Raw genomic sequence first — 20,821 nt, forward strand, 5'->3', positions numbered from 1 at the left:
GGCAGCTGATGATCAGCAGAAGTAGCCTGGAAAACTACATTCTAACCATTGTACCACCGCGGCTCTTAAGAAAGTTAGAGAGTCAATGTTGGCCAATCAAAGAAAAAAATAGTCCTTCATGATGAAGGTAATAAAGGTAGAGACCCACAGCAGCATGGCTGCTACTTCAAAACCCATCCCTCCTTTGGGAAACAGTGCTATGGAGAACTTCATGCAATCCATCCACTGGACCGTCATTCAAGGTAGGATATGAGAAACTTCCACTCATGCTATCCCAATGCCAACTTGATTATGGTTCACCTTGGGTACACTCAAGAGATTGTCCTTCACTGTAGTCTGTGCAGAGCTTTGGATGGCTGGACAGTGGGTTGGGCAGCTGACAATCAACTTGATGATCTGATCTATTCCATCTTCCTCGTGGATGATTTGATCTACTCCATCTTCCTCATGGATGGTTTGATCTACTCCATCTTCCTCATGGATGGTTCTTTCCTACAACTGGCTGCTCCTGCTTTCATCTTCTCCTTAAAGGTGAGTAAGGAGGAGGGTGAAGAAGACAACCCCCTTTGCAAATGCTTTGAGAAGACTATGGGTGAGCAATTATTTGACTAAAATGATGGCGATGGAATCTTCTGGATTTCAGCAAGGACTCCCAACTTCATAATTCAAGCTCTAATATACATGAATTATATTAATATAATTCTAAGGAGGAAGCGCAGCACAATAGAAAAAGGAAAGAAAAGCTGGCTGGGGAGTTCTGGGAGTTGAAGTCCACAAGTCTTAAAGTTGCCAAGGTTGGAGACCCCTGGTTTAAAGTGCCTGTGGAGATTCTCAGTCATCCAGGTCATGGCTGTCCCAAAGGGGATTTTGTAAGAGACAGCTGGACTGCCTCTGTTTTTTCTTTGAGGACGTTTCGCTTCTCATCCAAGAAATTAAGCAGAGCTAAAGAAGCTTCTTGGATGAGAGGCGAGACGTCTTCGGGGAAAAACCAGAGAGTCCAGTCACCTCTTGAAAAAAAAAAAAAAAGCACCTTCAGGATGTAGGTTTAAAGCTATAATTCTGGTTCCTGATGTCAACGCTTAGGCGCCGTGGCTAGGAGAGGTAGAATAAAGCAGAGACAGAAACCTCCGTTTTTATTGAAACCCCTTGAAACCAAACTTCTTGCTGCAGTGGCGAAAGTTTATGCAAAACAAAACAAAACAAAACAAAACAAAACAAAACAAAACAAAACAAAACAAAACACCCAGGAAAGAGTTGGACTGAAAAGCCAATTGAGTCCTTTCGTCGAAGTACCAATTATAAGAGACGTATAAGAATTGGTGCTTGACCGAGGTTACGCATTTATACCTTTATGCATTTATCAAAATCTGCCCATATTCATGCAGCACAATGTGACTTGCAAACCGATTAATCACATTTTCTCCTAAGGTGTTGATTTTTTTATAGTTCAGTGTGTGTTAGATGCTTTAACAATGAATAAACGTGACATGCAATTTAAAAAAAAAAAAGGAAAGAAAAAGACAGCATGACACAGATGGCATTTTCAGAAAAGCCAGACATGTTCGTTAATAAGGCTGGTGTTTATTCTTCAGAAATGATTGCTGTAAATATTGCCCAACTAATATATTCAAGGGCAGTTAGACTTTCATGGCATTTAAGTGAAATTGATCCTGGCAGGACATTCAGTATAAAAAAAAATAGCAAGGACAGATTAAAAAAAACTAGAACTGATAGGCTTGGTTGGTTTATTTATTTAGTGGGGATATTTACAGTATATAACCACCCATCTCAAAAAAAATTATTCTGGGAAGTGTATAAACATAATTAAAACTACATAGCAATCTAAAAAGAATCACACATAAAAAGTGTAAAACCCCAAATTGCCAGCTAGCTAGCTAGGTAGCTAGTTTCATCAACAGTGCATTCAGAAAGAATTCAGACATCCTCACCGGCAAGACTAGCAAAGATGTTCAAAAACATGTCCGCCAAATGTTGGAAATGCAATCAGATACTGGGCTCCTACTACCATATGTGGTGGACATGCCCAAAGGCAAAAAAAATATTGGACAAAAATACAAACATGGTTAGAGAAGATGATAAAGCAACATATAGACTTAAAGCCAGAAATACACTATTGGCTCTTTTGCAGAAACAATCTGGGAGTTACATGGCTTTATAAAAATGGGAAATCTGTGCCTTCCATTTTATCCTGATTCCTGGCAACAACCTAAACATGTTCCTATAGATTTTTTGGCAGCTTGTTCAGAAGTGGTTTGCTATTTTCTTCTTCCTAGGGCTGAGGGAGAGTGGCTTAAAGTCATTTCTTTAGCTGGTTTTGGTTCCTAGGGATGTGACTAAAAGAATCCTCCTCTTATTTTTCAGATGTTTAGAAACAGTCAAATGAAATCTTGGCTGCATTTTTCCCCACCAGCAGGAATTGCCCTTCTGCAGTTATTCATTGACTAACTTCTCGCTTCAGCCCACTTCTTTTCTTAGTCCCGGCTGGGCTGCCAAACTGCACTGCGTCAGGAAAAGTAATCACAGAGACCTTCTTAAGCAGAAGAAGATAACAGCCGGCTGATAGAAAAGATAGAAAAGACGAGCTGGGCTGCATATCACTGAAAGAGGACAACGAAGGATCAGGAAGGTTTGCAGATTCGGGAGCCATCCAGTGAGCCAGACAATTCAGCAAAATTATTCAGAGAATTTGAATTTTTGGACACAGAAATAAGACGGTGCTCTACCTGTGCTTACCTGTGCTGAAGTAAGAGAAGAGTAGAAGGCAAGATGAGCAAACCCCAATACAAGAAGATGGAAGATGTATCTGAAGTCCAGGATCCACCCCCCTATGTAGAAAATCAACCGGGGTATTCTGGTCCTGGTTTCTTGGGGGACCCCAAGTATCAACCTCCTTATGATCCAAGATACAACCATGGTCTGATCATTCAACCAACGCAGACCATGAACTTCATACGTATCCAACCCATCAAAGAGCCTGATTACATGGCCTATTCCATCTTCACCATGCTTTGCTGTTGCTTACCTCTGGGAATTGCTTCCCTGATTTATTCCATACAGGTAAGCTTGTGAGTATATGAACCACAGGATGTCCTAAGAGGGAGGGGAGGCAGTCATAGAACTTTATAAAATATTCACATAAAGATAAGATAATATTTTATTTCTTTGTTTAATCAAATGTTTTTTTTATCATGTGGCAGGGTCAGCATGGAGGGAACCAAGAAATTATAAGTTGCAAATATGTTAATGTGGGAGCTATTCCGACAGATGCTCCAAACTGAAGAGCTTTTTAGGCTCAACTCTGATAAAATCTGTGTAGTGAATAAGTTTGTGATTATGAATTAAGATCACCATTCTTTGTTTTTCACTTAAAAGCATGTCTTTAACAGCTTCTCCACCAGCTCACTGCAAAATATGTAGGCAGGGCACTACTCCAAAATGTTCAGAACATTGTGTCTTCTCTTACCGCAACCAACTCCTTTTGCAGAGTAATGGACAGTAAATTATATATGTATGTATATGTACAGTCAGTCCTCGTCTTACGACCGCAATTGAGCCCAAAATTTATGTTGCTAAGTGAGAAATTTGTTAAGCGAGTTTTGCCCCCATTGTACAATTTTTCCGGTCACATTTGTCAACCGAATCACTGCAGTTGCTAAATTAGGAACTCGGTTGTTAAGTGAATCTGGTTTTCCCCATTGACTTTGTTTGTGAGAAGGTTGCAAAAGGGGATCATGTGATCCTGGGATACTGCAACCATCATAAATGTGAGTCAGTTGTCAAGCATCCAAATGTAAATCACGTCGCCCTGGGGATGCTGTGATGGACATAAGTGTGAAAAAATGGTCATCAGTCGCTTTTTTCAGTGCTGTTGTAACTTTGAACGGTCACTAAATGAGCTGTTGTAAGTTGAGGACTATGTGTTATGTATATGTATACACACACATATACAAGTAGTCCTAGACTTACAACGCATATACAAGTAGTCCTAGACTTACAACGCATATACTGGTAGTCCTAGACTTATAATGCATATACTGGTAGTCCTAGACTTATAACACATATACAAGTAGTCCTAGACTTACAACACATATACTGGTAGTCCTAGAATTCTGGGAGTTGAAGTTCATACAATTTAATAATGCCAAGGTTGAGAAACACTGCTCTATAGGATGAAGCACCTCAACATATTTATTCCTCTTACTTTTCAAATTGCAATCTTCTAAATGCTGCAAAATAAATCAATAAATAAAAAGACATTCACCAAATCTTACTGGGCAGTAAAATTTGGTTCTACAGAAAGATGCCAAATTCAAACTTTCCAAGCCAACGAAACTGTAATTCGTTCAGGAGGAGGGGGGGAAGAGGAAGAGGAAGAGGAAGAGGAAGAGGAAGAGGAAGAAGAAGAAGAAGAAGAAGAAGAAGAAGAAGAAGAAGAAGAAGAAGAAGAAGAAGAAGAAGAAGAAGAAGAAGAAGAAATATTCACCACCTTATTTATAAAAATAAATATAAAAATCTTTAAAAATGACTCAAGCCTATCTCAGTCATCTATGGAGATTCTCAGTCATCCAGGTCATGATTGTCCCAAAGATGTTTTTTCAAAAGGCCACTGGACGTTGTTTTTCCTTGAAGACGTTTCACTTCTCATCCAAGAAGCTTCTTCCGTTCTGACTGAAGAACTTTGAGTGTACTTGACCGGAAGACATGAAACATCTTCTAGGGAAAACAAAGTCCATCTGCCTCTGTCTCAGTCATGAGTTAGGGAATAGCTAATATCATGAGGGCATGACAGCGAAAGGAAGATGCTGGGGTATGTTTGTATGATGAGAAGATTCAGGTGGAGAAAGACAGTGTGGAGGGAGTTCATTCTTCAGCAATTTCTGCAGAGAAAACCCTCTATGCTCATCTATTGCAGCAAAAAAATAATAAAACAAGTCTCAGTGAGGAGATGCTAATGTTGAACTTTGGAATTATTTTCTCCTAATTTGACTGCCACCGCATCATTTACTGGAACGAGGAGAACAAATGAGCCAAACAGTCTCATTTGTGGGAAATCAAATGTATTGCACAACTTCAGTGCGTCCTGCCAAGGAGAAAAATCTTCGCGTGCTCTATTTTTATTTTGGGAATCAAGGAATGCTTGTTCATCTGGCATGACTGTATACAAGCAGTGACAAGCGATTCCTTCATACAGATAGACTTTGACTTGCAACCACGATTAGGACTAGAATTTCTGTTATCAAGCAACTCACACCCCAAATTTATGACCTTTATAACCGTAAACCATAGGCCTGAGATGCTCTTTCAAGCTCTTGACGTATTTCTTCACGAATAGAATAGAATAGAATAGAATAGAATAGAATAGAATAGAATAGAATAGAATAGAATAGAATAGAATAGAATAGAATGAATGGAAAGGAAAGGAAAGGAAAGGAAAGGAAAGGAATGGAATGGAATGGAATGGAATGGAATGGAATGGAATAGAATAGAATAGAATAGAATAGAATAGAATAGAATAGAATAGAATAGAATAGAATAGAATAGAATAGAATGAATGGAAAGGAAAGGAAAGGAAAGGAAAGGAAAGGAAAGGAAAGGAATGGAATGGAATGGAATGGAATGGAATGGAATGGAATGGAATGGAATAGAATAGAATAGAATAGAATAGAATAGAATAGAATGAATGGAATGGAATGGAATGGAATGGAAAGGAATGGAATAGAATAGAATAGAATAGAATAGAATAGAATAGAATAGAACAGAACAGAACAGAACAGAACAGAACAGAACAGAACAGAACAGAACAGAATAGAATAGAATAGAATAGAATAGAATAGAATGAATGGAAAGGAAAGGAAAGGAAAGGAAAGGAATGGAATGGAATGGAATGGAATGGAATGGAATGGAATGGAATAGAATAGAATAGAATAGAATAGAATAGAATGAATGGAATGGAATGGAATGGAATGGAAAGGAATGGAATAGAATAGAATAGAATAGAATAGAATAGAATAGAATAGAATAGAATAGAATAGAATAGAACAGAACAGAACAGAACAGAACAGAACAGAACAGAACAGAATAGAATAGAATAGAACAGAATAGAATAGAATAGAATAGAATAGAACAGAATAGAATTTTTCATTGGCCAAGTGTGATTGGACATACAAGGAATTTGTCTTGGTGCATATGCTCTCGATGTACATAAAAGAAAAGATATGTTCATCAAGAATCATAAGGTATAACACTTAATGATAGTCATAAGGTACAAATAAGCAATCAGAAAACAATATCAATATAAATTGTAAGGATACAAGCAACAAAATTACAGTCATACAGTAATATATCCCTTATTTTTCTTTATTCTCAGACCCAAGAAGCCAACCGCACTGGAAATGCAGAATCTGCTCGACGAAATTCAAAGCTGGCCCGCACTCTGGCTCATGCGGCACTTGCAGTGGGCCTGGGGGCCGTAACCATATATATCATCTTTGTTATATTCATATACACTCAGAGTGTCTCGGAGCTGATAGACAGACCCTCTACTATATCCCCGTAACTCTAAAATACTAGAATATAGGAAAAGTTCTCAGGCAGTTCAAACAACTAACAAAAATTGCTTAATCATTACATCAATGCAGTTCTATGTGGCTGAATGGTAAGCTGCTGAGATACTAAAGCACTGATTTAATGCTAAATACTAAAATGCCAAACTAATTTTAGAAAATAATTCCGGGTAGGTATAATAAAATAGGAGGTGCTACATTAAAGTGGTTAAGAGTCTGCCTGAAAGGGCTAAAATATGCCAAGCTGTATTATAAGGTGCTTGCATAATCCTTGCATAAGTGGCCAGAGTACTGTATTTTTCGGAGTATAAGACGCACCTATTTTTCTTGGTGGGGAAAAGAAAAAAAAGAAATCTCCCTCTGCTTCTGCCTCTGAGCCCCCCGCGCCCCCCTCCACCGCCCACATTATTCTTACCTTTTATTTGGCCCCACCCCTCAATCTATTGCTGCCTCCAGCTGATAGCTAGAGGGAAAAAAACTGTTTAAACTCTTGCCCTGGGGACTTCATAAAGCCGCCCTACAGCTGATCAGTGTTAAAAGAAAACAAATGAGTAGATCAGTGCCTGCAAAAATACATGAGTAGATCAGTGCCTGCAAAAATAAATGGGTAGACCAGTGCCTGCAAAAAATAAATGGGTAGATCGGTACAGCTCTGCAAGCAGTTAAAAGCCTGGTAGACCAGTACCTCTGCTAAATCCTAAATAATTGTCACATGACCATCAAGCCACACCCACAAAATAAGCCACGCCCACAGAACCGGTAGTAAAAAAAAGTAGAACCCACCCCTAGCTCATATGTCTGTATTCTGGCAAGATCCTTTAAACCAGGAGTGGGGAATGATGACCCCTTTATGACTTCAACTCCCAGAAGGCTGGCTCAGGAATTCTGGAAGTCCACAAGTCATAAAAGGGCCGCCGTTCCCCACCCCTGTTTTATACAAAAGGCCCTTGCTTCAGTATTTGATAGCCAATTAGCATCTCCCAGCACTATGCTTTTTACAACGGTCTGTGTCTGAACTTTGTGCATCTGAGTGTTCCTTGAAAGGAAACCAAAGATAAAGAATGCTTCTGTGTAATTTCCAAACCCTGAACAGCAATAGTACTTAGCCTTATATACCGCTTCACAGTGCTTTTTACAGCCTTCTCTAAGCAGTTTACAGAGCCAGCATATTGGATGCTCATTTTACCGACCTTGGAAGGATGGGAGGCTGAGTCAACCTTGAATGAAATAACATGCCCCAATTTCTGCCTCATGGACGCTTGATTAAACCACTGCTGTCTTTGCTGCTACCATTTCAACATAACCACAGAGCCCCGAGGCATATTTTGTTTTTCTGAATATTGCAGTATTGAAATTGTTTACATTAGTCTGTGACGGATCTTTGAGCAAAATATTGTTCTACCAATTTCCAGAAAATATATAATTTCCATTTTAACCTGTTGTTATTGAGCTGTGCGTGTTTGTGTAAATATGTACAGTACTGGCTAAAGTTAGATTGCATTCTCTTTAACCCAAACTTTGACAAAGGGTCATGTTACCTGTGATAGTAAATTCAAATGGAAGGAGGCAGGGGTGAAATCTACTTACCTTTCCAACCAGTTCGGAAGTGCACACGCCACATACATGCACGCTTGGACCCTCTGCACATGTGCAAACCCTTCTGCACATGCACAGAGGGTAAAAAACAGTTTACTTCCTAGTTAAAACCAGGACGTAATGATGACCGGGCGGGTGGGCGGAGCCTCGCACCGCCATCGCTACCGGTTCTCCGAACCACCGGCCGCCATCGCTACAGATTCAGCCGAACAGGTCCAAACCGGGAGCATTTCACTCCTGGAAGGAGGCCCTGAAAAAGAGAAGACAATTCTGCTGAACACATGCAAGACAAATCAGTGGAAACATTAACTCTGATCTTCAAGATGTGTGGCCTTCCATTCCCAGAATTTCCCAATCCCTATTGCTGAGAATCCTTGCATCAATTCTTGGAAGTTAACAATGTTGTGAAATACCAGTCAATGAATGAACATGAACAGGCATGTGCTGCTCTAGAAAATCTCCCTTAGCCTCCTGGCTCTTGCCTCACCAGCTTTCCCGTCAGCTCTCTAAGTTAAATGTCTTTGGAGATTCTCAGTCATCCAGGTCATGGTTGTCCCAAAGGTGCTTTTTCAAAGAGCAGCTGGACTTTGTTTTTCCTTGAAGACATTTCGCTTCTCACCCAAGAAGCTTCTTCAGTTCTTACCAACCTCTATATGGGATTTACTGTATATCAGAAACAGGCAAATGGATACTTTTGGATTCTTGGTCTCCCCTTATGTTACCAAACTTAGTTTAGATAAAGAATTTATTAATTTAGAGAGTCCCAAAGGTGTTTTTTTTCAAAAGGCTCATTCTCATTCAAGAAGCTTCTTCAAGGCAACTGGACTTTGTTTTTTTCCTGAAGACGTTTCACTTCTCATCCAAGAAGCTTCTTCAGTTCTGAGAAGTGAAACACCTTCAACGAAAAAACGAAGTCCTGTTGCCTTTTGAAAAAGCAACGACTTTGAGACTCTCAATGTTAATAAATTCTTTATCTAAACTAAGTTGAGTTAACACATGGAATCTGGGGGAAACCAAGAATCCATTTGCCTCTTTCTGATATACAGTAGATCCCACATAGAGGATGTCATAATTACCCTGAGTGAACTTGAGAAGGAGATAAATTCAACCACATGCTTGGGGCTATTTAAAGTCCGACTTCCTAACCTTCTTCTTAAGATTGACATTTGTTTTCCTGAATCCCTGAAATCAGGGGTGGTATTCTATCGGTTCAGACTGGTTCGGCCAAACTGGTAGCTCCGACGATCAACTGCTGGTGGGTTGCTCCCAGTTCTGTCTGGTAGTAAAAGTGGCAGGAGGCTCCGCCCACCCGCCCGGATGTCATCATGGATGATTTGCACATACGCAGAAGCGCGCGTGCATGCACGCGAGTGAAGCAAGTATGCACACACGCTCCCATTTCAAATCGGTAATAAAGGTAAGTAAAACCTACCCCTGATCAACTGGGCCCACCTGCCCGCCCCTCCACTTTACTCAGTTATATCTTCACAACTGATTAGCAGCAGAGCGGATTGCCACGCCTCAGCTGTTTTAATTCCCTAGCACTAACGCGGAAGGTGATTTTTCATTCAATTGCGCACCCATGCAAAGCACGCGATCACCGAACCGGTTGTTAAACCGGTAGGATCCCACTACTGCCTGAAGTCCTGTGCAAAATTCAAACTGAACTTCTAGTAAGTACACAGAAAGAGCAACAGAGCTTTCTTGACAAGAATATCAATGAGTTTGGCATGACTCTCTTCCAGAATGTGTTTAAACCTCTCAATCTACATTTGTGGTTTCTCACCCAGTAGTAGCCAACTCTGCCCTGCTTACCAATAAAGGAGAGAATTTGTAGCTCAGAGTTGAAGTGAGGGGTCCTTGATGCTCTCTGGGCTTGCTTGTTTTCTTGCAGATGTTTAGATAACATCATCAGCGCACTGGTAATGAAACTTCTGCAAGAAATAAAACAACCAAGCTCAGAGAGCATCAAGGACTCCTGCCCCACTTAGCTTTTTCAAGATCAGCCAAGCTTGCCAGACGCTGCCCCTGATGTAGAAAAGCTCCAGTTACCCATAGACTAGACCAGTGTTTCTCAACTCAACAAGTTTAAGATGTGTGGACTCAGAAATATAAGCCAAGTTTCTGGACTTTTGACCAACCTAGCAAATTCATCTTTCCAGTTAAAAAAGAGCCTGGTGGTGCAGCAGACTAATAGCCTGTTATTAACATTCAGCTGCCTGCAATTACTGCAAGTTCGAATCTCCCCAGGCTTAAGGTTGACTCAGCCTTCCATCCATTTCTAAGGTAGGTAAATTGAGGACCCAGTTTGTGGGGGCAATAAACTGACCTTGTATAAATATACAAAAGTATGAAGGCTATTGCTTAACGCATTGTAAGCCGCCCTGAGTCTCCGGAGAAGGGCAGCATATAAATCAAATTTAAAAAAAAATAGGGTTTTAAACTTGGTTATATATATAATATAATAAAATATTATATTATATAAAATAATATAATAAATATTCCCAACGAAAAGGCTTAAACAGCTACCTTTGAAAGGGCTATCCTGTTGTGGAATGATGAGACCAAACAACATTCCTGGGTCAGCCAGAGACAGTTTTATTGCGCAAGGTTCAGAGCCAGTTTTGTACCTGAAGCCTTGAACAAGGAAAGAACACTGATGCAACTGGTTTTATACATTTCTAAGACAAAGGATTCAGTGAGATCATACATTTTCCATATATGGTTAACATAAGATCATACATCCGATTTTCCCTATATGGTTACATACATTGGATAATATGTTCATCTAACTACTTAAACCATTAATTTTAGTTTATAAAATTATCTTAGCCACACAACTTTTTCTTAAGTGCTCGGAGTTGCTAATGAGAGATTTACTACTGTCCTTGGGTAAATTTATTGGATGAAGTAACTCTTTGTAACATATAGGTCTTTGTGTCATTCACAGTGAGGTCATTCAGATGTTTTCCATATGGCGGTCCTTTCGTGACATCTAGGTCTTGTCAGAAGATATATTACCACTTAATGAGGTTTAACTGTTTGTTAATATAATCTCCAACAAGCACTTTCCTCTCTTATAATAATGTGAATAGAGAGGTTCTCTCAGAGTTCATGTATCTAAGCACGTCTTCCCCTTATAATAATGTGAATAGAGAGGGTCCTCCAGAGCCCATATATCTGACTCTGTATGATTCCTTTCTTTTATCTACATTAATCCTATAGTTTTATTCTGGGAATGGCCCCATACATTCCTTTATCATTTAAGGGGATCGAAGGACCACAAACCCAGAGAATTGTAGTGCAAATCTAGCCATTTTTTGTCGTTCCAGACATTTTCTCCCAGCCTTCTTCTCTGTTAGCCAAGCTTCTTAACGTGGCTAAAAAGTCAGCAACATCTCCAGGCTCCCATGGCCCTCCCATCTTCCCTTGCATTATACAACCTACAGATTTCTGAGAAGTGTATTCAGAAGGCATGGTTGTGCTGAAGCAGCAACAATTTTTGCAAATTTCATTCCCACAAACTTGGAAATCTAGTCCTGCCTTAAACATAAAGCCAGTTGAGTGGCTGTGGGCCAGTCACTTTCTCACAGCCCTAGGAAAGAGGCAGTAGCCAATCACTTCTGAAGAACCTTGACAAGGAAATTGCAGGGAGTTATCCAGGCAGTCTCCAAAAATCAGACATGACCGAACTAGTGGTGGAATTCAATTTTTTTTACTACTGTGGGCGTGGTTTGGTGGGCATGGTGTGGCTTGGTGGGCATGGCTTGGTGGGTGTGGCAGGGCAAGGATACTGCAAAATCTCCATTCCCACCCCACTCTGGGGACAGCCAAAGGTGGTATTTGCTGGTTCTCCAAACTACTCAAAATTTCCGCTACCGGTTCTCCAGAACTGATCAGAACCTGCTAAATAGCACCCCTGGACCGAACAGAAGAAAATACATATAAATGGCAAAACTTAATTAGAAAAAAGACAATTTCTGCTAACTGGAAGACTTTTTGCATGAAACAAGGGGGAAACAAAGAATGTATGACTTATGGTTTTGATGATAAGAAAAAAATACAGTAGATATAGGTAGTCCTTGACTTACAACAGTTTATTTAATGACCATTCAAAGTTACAATGGCACTGGAAAATGTGAGTTATGTTTTGACCTTTGCAGCATCCCCATAATCTTGTGATCAAAATTCAGATGCTTGGCAACTGACTCATATTTATGATGGCTGCAGTTTTCCAGGATCACGTGATCCCCTTTTGTGATCTTCTCATGAGCAAAGTCAATGGGGAAGCCAGATTCACTGAACAACCGGGTTACTGACTTACCAACTGCAGTGATTCACTTAACAACTGTGGCAAGAAAGATCATAAAATGGGGCAAAACTCACTTAACAAATGTCTCACTTCACAATTGAAATTTTGGACTCGATTGTGGTCGTAAATCGAGGACTAGCTCTGTGTGTGTGTGTTTGTTTGTTTGTTTGTGTATGTGTGTGTGTGAGTGTGAGTGTGTGGAGAGAGAAAGAGAGAGAGGGGGGAAAGAGACAGAGAGGGAGAAAGAACGAGATGAAAGTAGGGAAGGGATTTACTGAGCTTATTTACACAAGTAACAAGAGCGAGTAAGAGTTAACTTAGAGCTCTCTGCTGCCAAGAAATGTGTTCTGTGGCTCAAAAGGTTTGCCACATTCTAGATAAACTGCAAATATTTTATGCTTGTCTTCTTATATCACCCACATCCTTCCTCGGCTGCGGAGCCCCGTTCAGCTGCCTTCGCCTTAAGGCAGAGCAGCAAATGAATTATTAAGCAAAGAGGTGGAACCAAACAGCTAGTATTGAAAGGCACTTAGTTCCTGTTGGAAGAGGAAACAAGCAACTGGAAAGAAGAGCCCTTGAAAAGAAAGGACCGATTGTAGAGAGCTAAGACAAGAGCAGAAACAGCCTTTTGAGAACAGCCCCCGGGAGAAGAGAAAAGAGACGACTCGCACAATGAATAATGAAACAAGTTATGAAAAGATCGCAGACAACATGCCGAACCCCCAGAATCTACCACCTCCTTATTCTGTTGCAGTGCAGCCTCCGGTTCAACCAACTGCCCCCATAGTTTTTCAACCTCCTATGCCAAGCCACCTTTATAATGCCACGGCTGTCCAAGACCCGAAGGAAGAACCAATACTTCAACCTGTTCAAGTCACCAAGGCACCTGACTACCTGGCCTACTCCATCTTCACTATGCTCTGCTGTTGTCTACCCTTGGGTGTGGCTGCCTTAGTTTGCTCTATACTGGTAAGCTGTGTAAAGGGTAGTAGAGTACGGCGGGTAGTGGGGCTGGAGAAAGGATCCTGTTCAGATTCCATCAAAACAGAAGGATCCCTTATTTGCTTGCTTGCTTTCTGAAGATGCTTCCTGGCTCTCTGAGGGGGTGAGGGGGAGGGAAGCCAAGAGGGCAAACACACGAGCTGTTTCCTGTTCTTTTGACAAAACACGACTGTGGTAAATGGGGATGGAATGATCCGAGCTTTGCCTTTTGCGTGAATTCGAGCATTAATGTAAATGGGGGGGGGGGATTGAAGAGTTACAGGGAAAGAAACCGAAAAAGGAGGACGCATGATACAGATAGTAAGATGGTCTCCTAGTTAAAGGCACCAGATTAGAAAATGGGAGACCGTGAGTTCTAGCCCGCCCTAGGAAAGAAAGCTGGCTGGGTGAGTTTGGGCTACTCAGTCTCTCTCTCTCTCTCTCTCTCTCTCTCTCTCTCTCTCAGCCCAATCCATCTAACCGGGGGGGGTGGGGGCAGCGTTTGCGGTGGGAAAAAATGGAAGGAGGAAGGCGCATACAGTATTTGTAGCTTTATTTATTATTAATAAAAAAATAATAAAGATGGGATGAAAAGAAATAAATTTGGATTGTGCCTGAGAAGGCTGTGGATTTGAATGTTGCCAAACACCAGTTTTTTTGTTTTTTTAAAAAATATTTTTATTAAAGTTTTTTTTAAAAAACAAACAAACCAAAAGTAACATTAACATTTTCTTCTTTTCAATAGTTTCGCCTCGGTAATCCATATACATTTTCTCTCTCTTATCTTAGTATATCCTTTATACATATATTGCTAATATATTATATATATATATATATATACCATTATAATGTATTATATTATTTTAATTGTTTTATTTACATTTGACATAAGCGTGTACCAATTTCCTTCCCGCATTTTTTATTTCTTCCCTTTTATTCCTCTATTTCTCCATCTAATTCAACCATTATTTAGTCTTCCCTTGTCCTTTTTTTCCCTTTTCTTCCAACCACTTATATCATCTCTCCCAGATTAGGTAATATTCTGTTTCTTCTTTTTCTTGTATCTCCTTCGTAAACTTATCCATTTCCGCACACTCCATAATTTTTCTAATCACATTGCCTTCTGATGGTATATTGTTATTTTTCCAGTTTACGCTCATGCTGCTGTAATTATGTGAATGATTAAATATCATTTTTTTTTTCATATGACCCTGAAATTATTCCCAGTAAGAAAGTTTCTGGCCTCATTTCTATGTGTTGATTTATAATTTCTTCTATTTGTGTTTTGATTTTTTTGTCAGTATTGTTTTGCCTTATGACAGGACCACCACATATGATAATATGTTCTCTTTTGGTGTTTACATTTCCAACTTAGTGAAGTATTAGGAAACATTTTTGCTAATCTGGCTGGTGGCAGATGCCACTTATAAAACATTTTATACATGTTTTCTTTATAGGGTACAGAAATTGTTAATTTATAATTTGTATTCCATAATTTCTCCCACTTATCTAATTCAATATTGTATTCAAAAAATTTTGCCCAAATTATCATGTTTTCTTTGACTACCTCTTCTTTAAATTTGTATCTTAATAAATAGTTGTCGATTTTTTTTATCAATTTGTCTTCTGTGCCTTGGAGAATTTTATCTAATTCATATGGTTCCTTTTGAAATCCAAATTGTGTCAAATCTGTCTTGTATCTAGATTTTATTTGCATATAAGGCCACCAATCAATGTCTGTACCCTATTCTTTTAATTCCTGTCTTGTTCTTAGTTCCCCTTAATTATTTAACAAATCTTTGTATCTTCATTTTACTAATATCTAAAGCGTTCTCGCTCCATACACGCTGACATTACTGCCGGAAATGCTTTCTTCTCTTATTGTAGGTTTTTGTATGCATTTTTCTTCAACCAGGTATTTTCCTACGTAAACCAAGTTTCTCAACTTGCAGCCATAGCTCAGTGAGATAAATATTAGATAGATAGATAGATAGATAGATAGATAGATAGATAGATAGATAGATAGATATAGATAGATATAGATATAGATAAAGATATAGATGATATAGATATAGATATATAACATATATTGTGTTCCATCCTTATTATGCTGGTTTGTGACCTCATAAAAATTGGTTTGCCAAACACCTCTTGACTTTTCTGAGCTCTGTCAGTTTCTGGATATAGAAGAAGCAAGAAGAGAAGCTTGGGAAAATTTTGAAGCAAGACACTTTATTGTTTGCACAAGTTGCTCTCTGCCTCACCCAAGATCAGGATTTTTATGGGCTTTTGCTATTGGAGGTTTTATCTCCACTTCCACTCCCTTCCCAGATATTGTAAAATTATGCAATCTTGCCCACATTTTACGTGAATAATTCAGTCCTGGAAATGCTTTTATAGAAGCTGCATTAGCTTTTGTAGAAGCTACATTAGCTTTTGGCTCCTTCCGAATATTTTTGCCTTAGAGATCCTGATGAGACTGGGTGGGAAAATTATTTACTCCCAGAGTTAGCCTTATATTTTAGAAAGTATTTATTAATCAAATCTTAATAGCCACTCAACTCATCAAAGATGATATTGGGTGGCACAGAATGAGATAAAACTATATAAAAACTATAGATATAAAACATAAAAATCCATATTAATAAATATCAGAAAAACCAAAGATAACATAACCACCAGAGTTGCTTGATTGTGAGATAGGTCGCATTTAAATTAATTGAATGAATGAATGAATAACCAGATCTTGGGGGCCTTTATGAATATCAAAAGAATGGAGTTCATCCATTTTCAGGGGTAAGAATGTTCCATAAAATGGGTGCCCTGCAAAGAATACTAATCTCCTGGGACCCACCAAAGTCACTTATTTCTTTCATATCTAATATTCCTTCCTCCTTATATTTTCCTCCCACAAAAAAAAAAAAAACACAATCCTGTGAGATAGGTTGGGATGAGAGAGAAAGAGAGAGTGACTAGCCCAGCCAGCTTTCAGAATTTTTATACCAATTCTCCGAACTACTCAAAATTTCCGCTACCGGTTCTCCAGAACTGGTCAGAACCTGCTGAAACCCACCTCTGGTTACTCAGATATAGATGGCAAACAAGTTCTCTGTCAGTCATGAGTATTTTCACGCAGAATGAAGAGACAACCATGTTCAGGCAATGGGAAAAAAAATAGAGGCAATTATTAGGGTGTGCTCTGTAGGCAGGGAGCGTGTTTATTTTCCTTTTACAATGAGCTTGTTTTTCTGGGTTTGCATCATACACTGGAGAGGGCCAAGTTCGCACAACCTCACTAAAGAAAGGAAAAAAATATATATAGGCAGCAAATTTAGGCTAGCATCCTGGGAACTGTGACTTGTAATCCTGCTTTAGGAACAAAGCCAATTTTTTTTTAAAAAAAATTGATTTATATGCCGCCCTTCTCCGGAGACTCAGGGCGGCTTACAATGCGTTAAGCAATAGCCTTCATTCTTTTGTATATTTTATACAAAGTCAGTTTATTGCCCCCACAAACTGGGTCCTCATTTCACCTACCTTAGAAAGGATGGAAGGCTGAGTCAACCTTGAGCCTTGGAGAGATTCGAACCAGCAGAAATTGCAGGCAGCTGTGTTAATAACAGGGTGCACTAAACCACTGTACTATCAAGGCTCTGTACTATCAAAGCCAATGGGTGATCGAGGCCAGTCAATCCCTCTCGTCCATAAAAAGAAGGCAAGGAGCCAGTTTGGTCTAGTCAATGGTTAAAGCATCGGGCTAGAAAAGTTTACTTTGGGACAATCACACTCTCTAAACTCAACTCACTCCACATGGTTGCTGTTGTGGAGAAAATAGGAGAAAGAAGGTGTGTTGGGTACATTCACCACCTTGAGTTAGAATTAGAATTAGAATAACAGAGTCGGAAGGGACCTTGGAGGTCTTCTAGTCCAGCCCCCTTCCCAGGCAGGAAACCCTACACCACTTCAGACAAATGGTTATCCAACATCTTCTTAAAAACTTCCAGTGTTGGAGCATTCACAACTTCTGGAGACAAGTTGTTCCACTGATTAATTGTTTTAACTGTCAGGAAATTTCTCCTTAGTTCTTCTCTCCTTGATTAGTTTCCATCCATTGCTTCTTGTCCTGCCTTCAGGACAGGGATGAAATCCAGCAGGTTCTGACAGGTTCTGGAGACCCGGTAGCGGAAATTTCAAGTAGTTTGGAGAACCTGTAGTGGAAATTTTGAGTAGTTCGGAGAACCGGCAAATGCCACCTCTGGCTGGCCCCAGGGTGGGGTGGGAATGGGGATTTTGCAGTATCCTTCCTCTGGAGTGAGGTGGGAATGGAGATTTTGTAGTATCCTTCCCCTGTCATGTTCATCAAGCCACGCCCACCAAGCCACACCATGGCCACCAAGCCACGCCCACAGAACCAGTAGTAAAAAGAAATTTAATTTCACCACTGCTTCAGGTGCTTTGGAGAATAACCTTGACTCCCTCTTCTTTGTGGCAGCCCCTGAGATATTGGAACTTCAATACTGGATATTGAAGTTATTTATAAAAATAATAAAGGTGGGATATAAATATAAATAAATGGCAAGCCACTTCTGAAAATGTTGCCAAGTTCACTGCTAGAACCTGGCCATAGAGTCGCTAGGAATCCAGACCGACTTGAAGGTACAACTTCTAAGTTTACGAGTAATTAAGCCTGGCATGTTTACATGTACACTAATTTGCAACTGAGCTGGGGAAGCCTTTATAGTTAGGGACAGAGATTTTGCTAGTGAGTTTGTAATGTGAGTATGGGTACATGCAAATGACAAAACTTAATTATGACCTCAAGGCCAAGCTATAAAATAGCAGGATTACTTTCACATTGTGACATTTCAGCATGCAATTAATCATTTCTTTGTTACTACCAGGAGTAACAAATATTTATTGATCTGTGAGAGTGCTGTACTACACATCCACGCATTACAGAACGTAAACATTACCAATAAAATCCACTGAGTTGCTAGATCTCTTTCTATAGCAACCCCCCAAAATAGTCTACATAAATCAGTGATGGCTAACCTTTTTGCCATCGCGTGCCAAAAGCGGGGGGAACATGGGGGTATCACGTGTGTATGTGCCCACATCCATAATCCAATGTTATTGTTATTGTTTTTAATCATGGGGCCAAATTTATATATATATATTTTAATTGTATTTTAATGTTTGTAGTTTATGTTTTACTTGGCTCAGTCCTCAGGGAGAAGGTCGGTATACAAATTTAACAATAAATAAATAAATAAATAAAATGTGCCCTCCCCCCATGTGCGTGTGACAAACCCCCCCCGCGCTCCCCCCGTTTTTGGCACGTGATGGCACAGTGGGCCCGGTAGGCCCATTTTTCACCCTCCCCAGGCTCCAGAGGCTTTCTTGGAGCCTGGGGAGGGCGAAAACAGCCTTCCCCACCCCCCCAAGTGGCCCTTCAGAGGCCGGAAATGGCCTGTTTCCCAACTTGCGGTGGGCCCGGAAGGCCCGAAAATCAGCTGACTGGCATGCATGCGCACTGGAGCTGAGCTAGGGCAACACCCGCATGCCCACAGATATGGCTTCACGTGCCACCTGTGGCACGTGTGCCATAGGTTTGCCATCACGGACATAGATAAATTAAGCTTTTGCTGGGATTTGAGATTTGTTATTCCTGTTCAAGATTATGTTGACTTTGACTTCCATGGACCTTACTTCATATTTAAGTGGTCAGTAGAGGGGGGGCATGCATAAGTGCACTAACGTGCCTATTGTCCCTGTCACTGTATTTTTATTCTCTTATTCTTGTTCTCGTTTTTGTTTGACAAAATTCCAATAAATAAATAAATAAAGGTGGTTACTGCAATCAACAGCTAGAGTTGAAGGAACTTAACCAACACATTGTATGGGACTGTGATGGCACGCGTGCCAGAGGTGGCGTGCAGCACCCTCTTGGTGGGCTTGCAAGCCGTCACCCCAGTCCAGCTCTGCCACGCATGGGCACGCGCCTCCCGTGAGCCACTTAGTCTTTGGGTCTCTGCCGTGCATGAAGAGAGGTGGCGCAAGTGCGGGGGCGAATGCAGGGGGCATGCATGAGTGGGGCAGGGCGCATGAGTGGGGGTCATGTATGCACCCTGCCCCACTCATGCATGCCCCCTGCATTTTGGGGTTGGGGGGGGGCGTGTGCAAGTGCTTTGGGCACTTGGTCCAGAAAAGAGCCTTGGTAGTACAGTGGTCTAAGGCACCCTGTTATTAAGCTGGTTATTAAGACCAGCTGCCTGCAATTACTGCTGGTTCGAATCTCGCCAAGGCTCAAGGTTGACTCAGCCTTCCATCCTTTCTAAGGTAGGTAAATTGAGGACCCAGTTGTGGGGGCAATAAGCTGACTTTGTATAAATATACAAAAGAATGAAGGCTATTGCTTAGCGCATTGTAAGCCGCCCTGAGTCTCTGGAGAAGGGCGGCATATAAATCAATTTTTTTAAAAAAAGGTTAGCCATCACTGGTATAGGACATACAGCAAGTTCTATACACTGGTATAGAACCACCCACTTCTTCGTATCATGAATGTTCTCCAGAAGGTCAGTTTTATATGCATTGCAACTCTTGTGTATTCTTTTTCTCCCTTCTACAGACCCGAGAAGCCAACCATGAAAGAAACATCACCTCTGCACAACGCAACTCCAGAATGGCACGCATTTTGGCCCATTCGGCACTCGGCGTGGGCATCGTCATCATCATCTTATACGTCGTCTTTGTTTTTACTTATCTTAAATAAATGAACATTTCTCCATCTCTAAATGACCCAAATAGGACATGATACACCCTTTTAAAAAAATGACACCCACAGGCAAGCGATGAATCATAAACTTTGGGACATGAGAAAGAATTCAGAAATTTGCTATGTTTCCTGCTCCGTTTCTGTCTGCTCAATTTATCTTCCTATATTGAATATACATAGGCTGTTCTTTTCCAGAAGGAAATGACTCACAATTTGGGGGGAGGAGGGTACGAGTAGCCTTCTGAACCCACAGCTTCTGCCGTGCTTAGAAAAGCCTTTGCACAGATTTGCCTTGCGCACCAATTGAACGCATGCCAAGATCGAGAAGCTGTTCTCGCGATAATTCGAGCTTTAGTCCTCTCCTGTGAAGTTCAATCCATGGAGCTGCCTTTTTAAACAACATTCAGAAGCTGCAACTGAACCCAACCAGCACAGGCAGTTTGGGGCATTTCATGATATTCTCATGTTCTGTGAGCTGCGCTGGTTTCCAGAGGCTTCTCTGGATGCAATCCAAGATGCTGGTTATCGCCTAGAAAGGTCTACGTTGAGCCAAGATAGTGGCAGGGTAGCAGT

General features: G+C 40.5%; 2 protein-coding genes across 2 annotated transcripts; both read left to right on the forward strand.

Moving 5' to 3' along the window:
- The first annotated feature begins 2,458 nt into the window (after positions 1-2,458).
- On the forward strand, positions 2,459-8,019 carry LOC148112386 (uncharacterized). Its single transcript, XM_087876876.1, has 2 exons — positions 2,459-3,078; positions 6,389-8,019. Exons 1-2 carry the CDS (start codon positions 2,788-2,790, stop codon positions 6,575-6,577), a joined length of 480 nt encoding a protein of 159 aa, XP_087733002.1. The 5' UTR covers positions 2,459-2,787; the 3' UTR covers positions 6,578-8,019.
- Positions 8,020-13,026: 5,007 nt separating this feature from the next.
- LOC117669349 (trafficking regulator of GLUT4 1-like) lies at positions 13,027-20,377 on the forward strand. The gene is made up of 2 exons (XM_034423712.3): positions 13,027-13,461; positions 20,102-20,377. The coding sequence occupies exons 1-2, from the start codon at positions 13,165-13,167 to the stop codon at positions 20,243-20,245; spliced, it is 441 nt and encodes a 146-aa protein (XP_034279603.1). The 5' UTR covers positions 13,027-13,164; the 3' UTR covers positions 20,246-20,377.
- The last annotated feature ends 444 nt before the right edge of the window (positions 20,378-20,821 follow it).

Source organism: Pantherophis guttatus, chromosome 10 (genome assembly GCF_059756535.1).
Source record: "Pantherophis guttatus breed Tessera chromosome 10, ASM5975653v1, whole genome shotgun sequence".
NCBI classification, from domain to species: Eukaryota; Metazoa; Chordata; class Lepidosauria; order Squamata; family Colubridae; genus Pantherophis; species Pantherophis guttatus.